The sequence below is a fragment of the Nothoprocta perdicaria genome, unplaced genomic scaffold (genome assembly GCF_003342845.1).
Source record: "Nothoprocta perdicaria isolate Ctin4 unplaced genomic scaffold, notPer1 scaffold_4, whole genome shotgun sequence".
NCBI lineage: Eukaryota > Metazoa > Chordata > Aves > Tinamiformes > Tinamidae > Nothoprocta > Nothoprocta perdicaria.
In genome coordinates, this window is record NW_020455643.1 from 9,428,937 (window position 1) to 9,436,758 (window position 7,822).

General features: G+C 65.4%; 1 protein-coding gene across 5 annotated transcripts in view; it reads right to left on the reverse strand.

The window, feature by feature from the left end:
• Positions 1 to 3,051: 3,051 nt before the first annotated feature.
• The window catches only part of TNK2 (tyrosine kinase non receptor 2), a 17,489-nt gene continuing 12,718 nt past the window's right edge, over positions 3,052 to 7,822 (reverse strand). For 3 of the 5 annotated variants that reach the window (XM_026045374.1, XM_026045376.1, XM_026045372.1), the window contains 6 exons: positions 7,410 to 7,501; positions 6,706 to 6,825; positions 4,555 to 5,921; positions 3,653 to 3,748; positions 3,440 to 3,567; positions 3,052 to 3,316 (listed from right to left, as the gene is read on the reverse strand). In XM_026045374.1, the coding sequence (XP_025901159.1) occupies positions 3,310 to 3,316; positions 3,440 to 3,567; positions 3,653 to 3,748; positions 4,555 to 5,921; positions 6,706 to 6,825; positions 7,410 to 7,501 (1,810 nt within the window). In that variant the 3' untranslated portion in view covers positions 3,052 to 3,309. The remainder of the gene's footprint in view (positions 3,317 to 3,439; positions 3,568 to 3,652; positions 3,749 to 4,554; positions 5,922 to 6,705; positions 6,826 to 7,409; positions 7,502 to 7,822) is intronic. The other 2 variants (XM_026045377.1, XM_026045373.1) reach the window with 1 other exon arrangement.

Consider the following 7,822-nt stretch of genomic DNA (forward strand, 5'->3'; position numbering starts at 1 on the left):
GGCGCGGGGCCCCGCGGGCTGCCGGCGTCGACGGAGCGGCGTCGCCTCCTCCAGCCGCTGGAATGAGGCTGGCAGCTCTCCCGCGCCGATGAAATGAGGCGGGCTCCCGGCACCGAAACACTCCCAGCCCTGGGCCCTCCTCCGCTGCCGCCCCGCGGCAGGGCCACCGAGCGGGGCGCCACGTGCCGCGGCCCCGGCACGGCGTTCACGCTCCCTCGTGGCGGTGCCGGAGCCCCGGGGTGCTGCCATGGAGCCTGGCTGCAATTTGGACCCATTGGGCCAGGAACCGGCTCCGTCACCTTGCAAACGCTTTGAGCCTTTCCCAAATTGCCAGTTTTCTGCACCAAGCGTGCTGAGAAGCACAGAGCTATGGGTCTGGGCAACGCGGTGCCAGGGTCCTGCTGGCCCCTGCTGCCACCTCGGGGAGCACTGGGGACACATAAGCCAGCGTGTGGGGGTGCTGGAGGGATAGCACCATGGTAGGACCCACAGTTGTCACCTTTACAAGGTCCTGCAGTCAACGCCTCAAGGTTGGGTTCATCTTTAGTGTCGTAGCCCCATTTTTACCAGGGCACAAGGAGGACCCGAGGAAGGGGAACCAGCGCAGCCGCAGGCTCGGGTGCCAGCCCCGTGCCCACGCTTTCCTGCTCGCTGCCGGCTCCGGCCACGCACGGCCGCCYGGCTGGTAACCCCCGTGAGCGACGGGCCGGCTGCCAAGGAGGAACAAGGAAGCGAGCAGTGCTCCCKCTTGGCTCCCCACTGCCTCGGGGTCCCTCAACCCTCCCCATCCCCRGGGGCTTCCGCAGCGGCGTCTCCGTCAGAGCCACGCAGAGCCCTCGTGGCRCTCAGCTCTGCCCCGAGAGCGTTTCCCAGAGCACCACAAAGGTCGTCACGTTAAGGGCTAATCATAAGGGCTTAATAGAGCCATTAAGCGCAGCGGGTTATCTGCGCCATCGAGTGCGTCCCATTGCAAACGCCCACGCAAAGCCAGGTGCAGGGGGGAAGGGTGCTGTTCTCCCATGGGTGCTTTGGGGCTGGGCCTTCCTCTGCTCCGCAGGTCACCTTAAAAAAGGGAAAGGACGGACGCGCTCACCCTGGCGTGCAGAGGCCCTGCTGGGCCTGGTGGGAGCACTTGCAGCAAGCAAAAGTTTGCTTATCCACCGCCAGAATCATTTTAAGGGAGGAAAAAAGTCAAGCAAAGCATTGCATCTTGCTGCTTCTGCAACCTTCCTGCCTGGCAGCCACATGACAGAGGCAAGTGCCACAGGAGCTGCACCAGAGATGGGGAAAACGGGCTGCGCACAGCAGTCCCACCAGCCCTCCCCATGCCGTGCTCTGAAAAGCCTCATCGYCCTTGCTGGGGAGAGGACATGGAGAGGGGCTGCACAGTGCACGTGGTGATGTGGTCCCCAACAGCCACCTGGCCCTGGGTTGCCACGTGCCACCCGGAGAGGTGCCCAGGAGGAGCCGGCAGCCCCGAGACTCACCGTGTATGAGCCCGCCTGGCGCTGCCTCTCCTCCAACGCTCCGGCTCCAACGCTCCGGCCTCCGCAGGTGCCTGGGGTGGCTGGAGCTGGGGGAGCCCGTGGTAACGCCTGCGGAGCTTCRCTGACACTGTTTTGCCACGGCGGTGACGCCAGCGTGCCAAAGCACCCAGTTCAGCGCTGAATCCRGCAGTGCCATCAGCGTTACCCCAGCCGACATCCCTGGCACGCCAGGGATCGCTMCCAGGCGCTGGCAGCTTCTGCCTGGCACCTGGATGCGCGCCAGCCCCCCGAGGAGCCCGTGCAGGTCCTGCAGGCTCTGCAGCGCACACGGGCTCYGCGCGGGGGAAAACACACCACTGGCGCCTGGCATGTTTGGGGACACTGGGGCCCAGCCTGTTTGGGCACCCAGGTGTTTTTCCCCTGCACAGAGGCCACCTGCGCGGTGACCCTCAAAGCYGACACCTCGGGGAGCGGCAGCGCAGACGTGGTGCTCGGCTCCGGGCAGCAAAGCGGGTTTTGTGCCCCGCTGCGGCTGGGCTAGCGCTGCCGCGGTGCCTCCCGGCGGGCGCCGAGCGCTCCCGGCTCYGCGGGGGGATCCGGTTGCACAAGGGCCCCCGGCCACCACATGTGTGGGTGGGGGCGAGATGCAGGTCTCGCCACTCCCTGCGTGGGCATGAGTCACGCGGCGGCTCCGGGCCCGTCTGCCGCGGGCGCCGCGGCGGCCCGAGGGGGCGGCAGGAGCCCTGCGGGCACCAGGGCTGTGCCGCCAACGTCTCCCCGGCCTGGGGCACGGCGAGGGGATTCAACAGTGCCCAGCCCTCCAGCATGGGGCCCAGGCGTGCGACTGGGACAAGTTCAAGCAGTTCTGGGCCTGGTGGACACGCTCACCCCAAGAGTCATCAAAGCGAGTGCAACTAGGGGCTGCTCATGGCATTTGGTGGCCTRGGGGCATCAAGAGAGCCTGGGTCTTAGCTGGGTAGCCAAGGCGTGTGGCCACCGCTGGGCATCCCCTGCCCTGCAGCAGGGCTGCCCCGGCGCACGGCTCTGCTGGTGGGAGAGCTCCTGCCGTGCAGCAGYGCTGCCTCTGCCGACCCTCCGCATGGCGGGACGCAGGAGCGTCCCTTGGCAGCACCTCCAGCACTCACCTTCCACAGGTGCCCATGTCCTGCTGCCAGCCCTGGGGGGCACCCTGTGAGCCACGGTAGCGACAGGACCACTCTGTGCAGGGGGGTGAGGGATGCAGGTACCTGATGACCAGGCCATGGCTTGAGCCTGGGGAAAGCTCCTGTTATGGCGTCTGTATCCCTCTGCCAGGTCCCACGGACTCGCATCCTCCCGGGAAGCAGGAAGCCCCAAGGCACGGGATGAGGGTCCTGGCCGCGGGCACAGGAAAGCTGGCACACGGTCTGTGCTGGCCAGGCAGTGCAGGGTGCAGGGACCCTCAGATCCACGTGTGCCAGCAGGGACRAACCCAGGAGATGGGCACAGGCACCTTCCTCCTCTCCATAGAATATTTTTATATATTTTTATATATATATAATATATATATATATTAAAATTACATTTCTCTTTACAAAAACAACTCAACAATGGGCTGGGGGACGGAGACCATCTTCAAAGCCAGGGCGGGGGCACCCTGGCATRGGGGTCATGGCAAGTCCCAAACCCTAGGCAGGCTCCATTTCGGGGCACCTCTGCCCCCAGGCAGGGCTCAGGCCAGAGTCCAGCAGCAGGTTGTGTGGATAGGGGTGGCCACAGTGCGCGGTAGTTCCACGGCGAGATGCCCGCTCCAGATCCGACGTAGCTCACCCACGTCCCGCTGTCACCGCCTGCAAGGGGAGGAGAAGATGGGAGCTCAGGAGGGGCCGCCCAAGAGTGGCTCAAGGCCACCATGGCTTGGGACACCCTCCCCAAAAGACCCGCCTGGCTCCCAGCACCTCCTGGGCACCTACTTCTGCCGAGACGTGCTGCAGGGATCCAGGAGGTGGGAGCTGGCCTGGGCCAGGTTCCAGTCGAACATCTCCAGCACGCGGTGACATTCAACGCGGGACTTCAGCCCCAGGCAAAAGAGCTGCTCCACCTGCGGGGGGACAGGGCAGAGCGTGGGCGAGGGGCCGTGGCGCTGCCCGCGCCGGGGCGGCCGCGCCGCCCGCCGCAGCRCCCACCTTCAGGTACTGGATGGCACGCTGCACGTTCCAGCTGTGGTTCTGCAGCGCCGTCAGGCACTCCTCCGTGGTCACGCCGTGCACCATGTCCTGCACCTGCAGAAGGTCACTGCCACCGCGCGCCACGGCCTGCGTGCTGCCAGGGCACCCGCTGTCCCACCAAGTGCCCAGGGCAGCAAGGCTCCCATGGCTAGAACATGAGTCCCATCAGGACAAGATCCGCCCCACACCTCTGGTGCAGGGAAGCACTGTTAGTTGGAAGGAGCTGGGCCTGGCTGGGGGACTGCTGTTTGGGCCAGACACTTTGGAATCCCATGGGAATGCTTCCTCTTTCTTGCCTGTTTGGGAGCAATCCCTGCATGGCATGGTGAGATTTGGGGTGTASAGATCCTGCACCCAAACCCTTGTCTGCCAGCTGTCTGGCACATCCTGATGTGCCCATCCTGCCTGGGACAGGGGCGAGCCCTTACTGCACCCCCAGCCCAGCTGGTGGTGCCCCCTGCACTCACCATCCCCTGGGCTTAGGTACAAACTCCCCAGCTGGGACAAATCCAGCCCTGTTCACTCTCAACGCCCAAAGGAACCAGAGCCACCACTCTGTGCCTGGCTGTGGTGGCCAGCCTGGAGCTGGAGCCGTGGCCCACAGGCTGCCATGGGGTTAAAAGGGTGCAGGTTAAAAGGGTGTTTGATCCCCACTTGAGCACTGCAAAGACATTTCTGCACCGTGGTGTCTTTGAAGAGCCCTTGTAGCCAGCACCCCTTGGGTCTGGACATGGATAAGCTGTGGTCCAGCCCAGGTGGTGCAGTGAGCCTGTGGCACGGACGTGGCTGTGGACTTGTGGCATCAGGACAAGAGCCATCCTGCCCCATACGACCTGCAGAGCCCCAGAAAAGCCACTTACCAGCCGGATCTTCTCAGAGGGGCGGTAGCCATCCGGCCCATCATAGACGATCTTTTGGAGGCTGCAGGAAGCCTTCACCAGACACTTGGGACCAGGGTTGCTGTTGTTGGAGGAGAAGTTAGCTTTGTAGTCCGGCTGCTGCTGCACCATGGGCCGCACAGTGGCTGTGGTTACCACGCGGGAAGCTGGAACCTCTTCGGGGCTTTTGGCCTCCTTGAAAAACTTCTCATACTTGTCCAGGTAGGCCGGGCGCTCGGGTAGCAGGTAGTAATGTGTGCTGCTGACCTTCTGCCCATCCTTCACGATGGGCAGGATGCAGGGCCCCTTGGGGCAGTCCTTCCCCTGCGCCTGGATGACCTTAGGGGTGGTGTATTTGGGGTCGAGGGCGAAGCTCTGCGTGGTGGGCATGGGCTTCCCCGGCGAGGTGGAGAGGTAGGAGCAGAGCGTGGCGCGCTGCTGGGGGGAGCCCACCTGCAGAGCCATGGGGCTGGGGGTGCGCGAGGTGGGCTGCGAGAGCGGGTCGCGTGGCGGGATCTGCGGCGGCCGGTCCTCCTCGCCCCCCGAGGCCGGCGAGAGCTCCCCCGACCAGCGGCCGGGCTCGTTCCTGCGCAGCGGCCGCGGCGGGATGGGCACGCGGGGCGGGATCTGCGGCTTGTCCTCGGCAGGGGCTGCGGCGGCGGCGAAGGCGGCCGTGCCCAGGGGCACGTTGAGCCTCTTCATGCACTCCTGCTGCAGCTCCTCAAAGATCTCTGTGGTCTGCGTCAGGCTGGGCTGCTTGGCCTCCTTGGGCGGCAGGAAGAGGTTGTCCTCCAGCACCGCAGCCCTGTCGCCCTCATCCACGAAGCCGTAGTTGGTCTCGCCCCGCTCGCGGGCCTTGGGCAGYCCCGCTCGGCTGCCCCGCCGCCCCGGCGGGCTGTTGATGGAGCACACCTCGAAGTCGTCCTCGTCCTGCGCCACGTAGTCGTAGGCCGGCGGTGGCGGCAAGGGCCGCGCATCCCAATCCACCACGGGCGTGGGGTGGAGGGGCCGGGGCAGGGCCCGCGTGGGGCTCTGCGGCGGGGTCTTGTCCAGCAGCGAGCAGGCCTCCATGGCCAGCTTGGAGACCAAGGGCATCGGGAGCTCCCCGACCGGCGACGGGCTCGGCGGGGGCGCCTCCTCGCCGAAGTCGATGAGCGTCACCTCGCCGCCCGGCGGGCCCTCGCTCAGCGCCTGCCCGGGCTGCCGCTCGCCCACCTTGGTGCCCGACACCCGGGCCGAGGGCTTTGCCAGCCGCAGTCCCTTGCCTGGGCCTGGCTTCTTCAGGCAGAGCTTCCGGAGGCCTGCGGAGAGCCCCTCGTCCTCCTCGCTGACGGGGTCGTAGGAGGGCTCTAGGATGGGGCGGAGAGGACAGTGAGCAGGCCATCAGGTCCCCAAACCCACCCTTGGGCTGACAGAAGGGGATGGTTGTCTCTGGAGATCCCAAGGGACATAACAGGTGCAGGAGAACATCTCCAACCCCAAGACCCCAACTGCAATCCTTCCCAAAGCAAAACTGCAACGTCCAGAAAACTCACCCAACCCCACAACATGTCAGCAACCTGGGCAACCTCTTGCCCTGCTCCCATTTTAGCCCCTTGACTGCAGGGCTGTCACAGTCTTGCCCTGCCGCTCCTGGGGCAGGAACTGCCCTCTTCCATGCTATGGCTTAGGGAATCCAGGTCCCACTTTGCCCATCACTACGTCACACAGCCACCATCGTCCCCTCGCCCCTGGCGCATGCCCATGCCACAGTCATACCCAGGACAAGGGGCTGCTCAGCCCCATGTGGCTCTGGGGTTAGTAGTGCCAACATGTAACACCTCAGGGCAGTTAGTCCCCACTGGTCCCTCCACGGGAGACATTTGAGCAGGGGCAAGAGCCTGGAGATGCCTTGGGGGAGATGGGACATGCATCAAAGGCAGCACCATCTCCCGCAGGCTGGGCCCGATGGGGACCACCTYGCTTGGGCCATGCCCTGGATTCAGAAGAGGTGTCACGAGGCAGCGGGTAGGTCCCTACGGGCAGCAGGGCCCTGCCATCACCTGCTGGGGGCCTGGCCAYGTCTCCCGTGCGGGGCCAAGCGGAGGGGCAGCGGCCACCCCGGGCGAGAAGCGCACAGCACACCCCGAGTACCTTGGAAGAAAGGAGCTAAGAGAGAACAGAGAGGGCACGAGCAGCGCTGGCGGCTCCCAGAACAGCCCCACTTACTCGTAAGCAGGATGGCAGGCTGAGGTGGGCGCGGAGGCGGCTGCCCTGCGGGAAAGAGAGAGCCCGAGAGGAGGAGAGAGGCAGCGTTAGCGCGTGAAGCAAGCGGGGAGCCGGGGCGCTGGGCACCGGCTGGGGGGAGACGCGGGCACGGGGCAGATGCTGGTGGCATCTCCCTGGTTTGCAGGCTTGGGGATGGGAAGCATGTCCACGGTGTCACAACTCCTTGTCCTTCATGGGACACGGTGGCTCTGACTATGATGGTCAGTTGAGGTCCCCTGTGACAGGTTCCCTCCCTCTTCACCAGGGAGGCTTGGAGGGGACAAGTGACAACGAGGTGGAGGTTGTGGCCTGGCTGTGAGTTGCCCAAGTCAGGATCCACTGCTGGGCTGGGTGACAGCACAGCCAGTCCCGGGGGCAGCTGGCCACCCCAGCCTCACCAAAAGCCAGTGCCCCCAGGCCTTTGAAAAGCAAGTGGCAGCAAGAGACAGAGCAGAGAGGACAGACGTGGCACAAATCGGCGCTTGCTGGTGCTACCCCTCACCCGGGCAGGGCACAGCTCCCGGTACGGAGAGACCGGGCTACGCACAGACTGGGCTGGAGACAATGGGGTAAAGGGAAAAGCCACTTACTTTTAGCTCTTCCTGGGAGCTGGGTGGGTCTGGCAGCACTCAAGTCCACACCTAAAATGTCAGGAGGGTCCATGGGATTTCCCAGGTAGAGCCTGTAGGTAGAGAGCAGAGACCGGCTGGGGATCGGCCGTGTCCCTGGCCGCCCAGACGCCCACCCTGTGCTCACACACATGCAGTTCAGCCCCACCTCGGGCAGACGCCGCACGTCCTGCCCCTCGCACAGGGCACGAGAAGCAGCAGAGAGGACCCCGCAGCCCCCTCCACAAAGCCCCGTGCGCCCAGGGAGCAGAGCCGGCGGGGGCAAGAGGCGGCACATCCCGCTGTGAGCACCGACCCCGGGGCCCGTCCCGCCCTCGCGGCCCCACGGCGCAGCCTCGGCGGCAGGGCCGCCCGCTCGGGGCCCGGGGGACGCG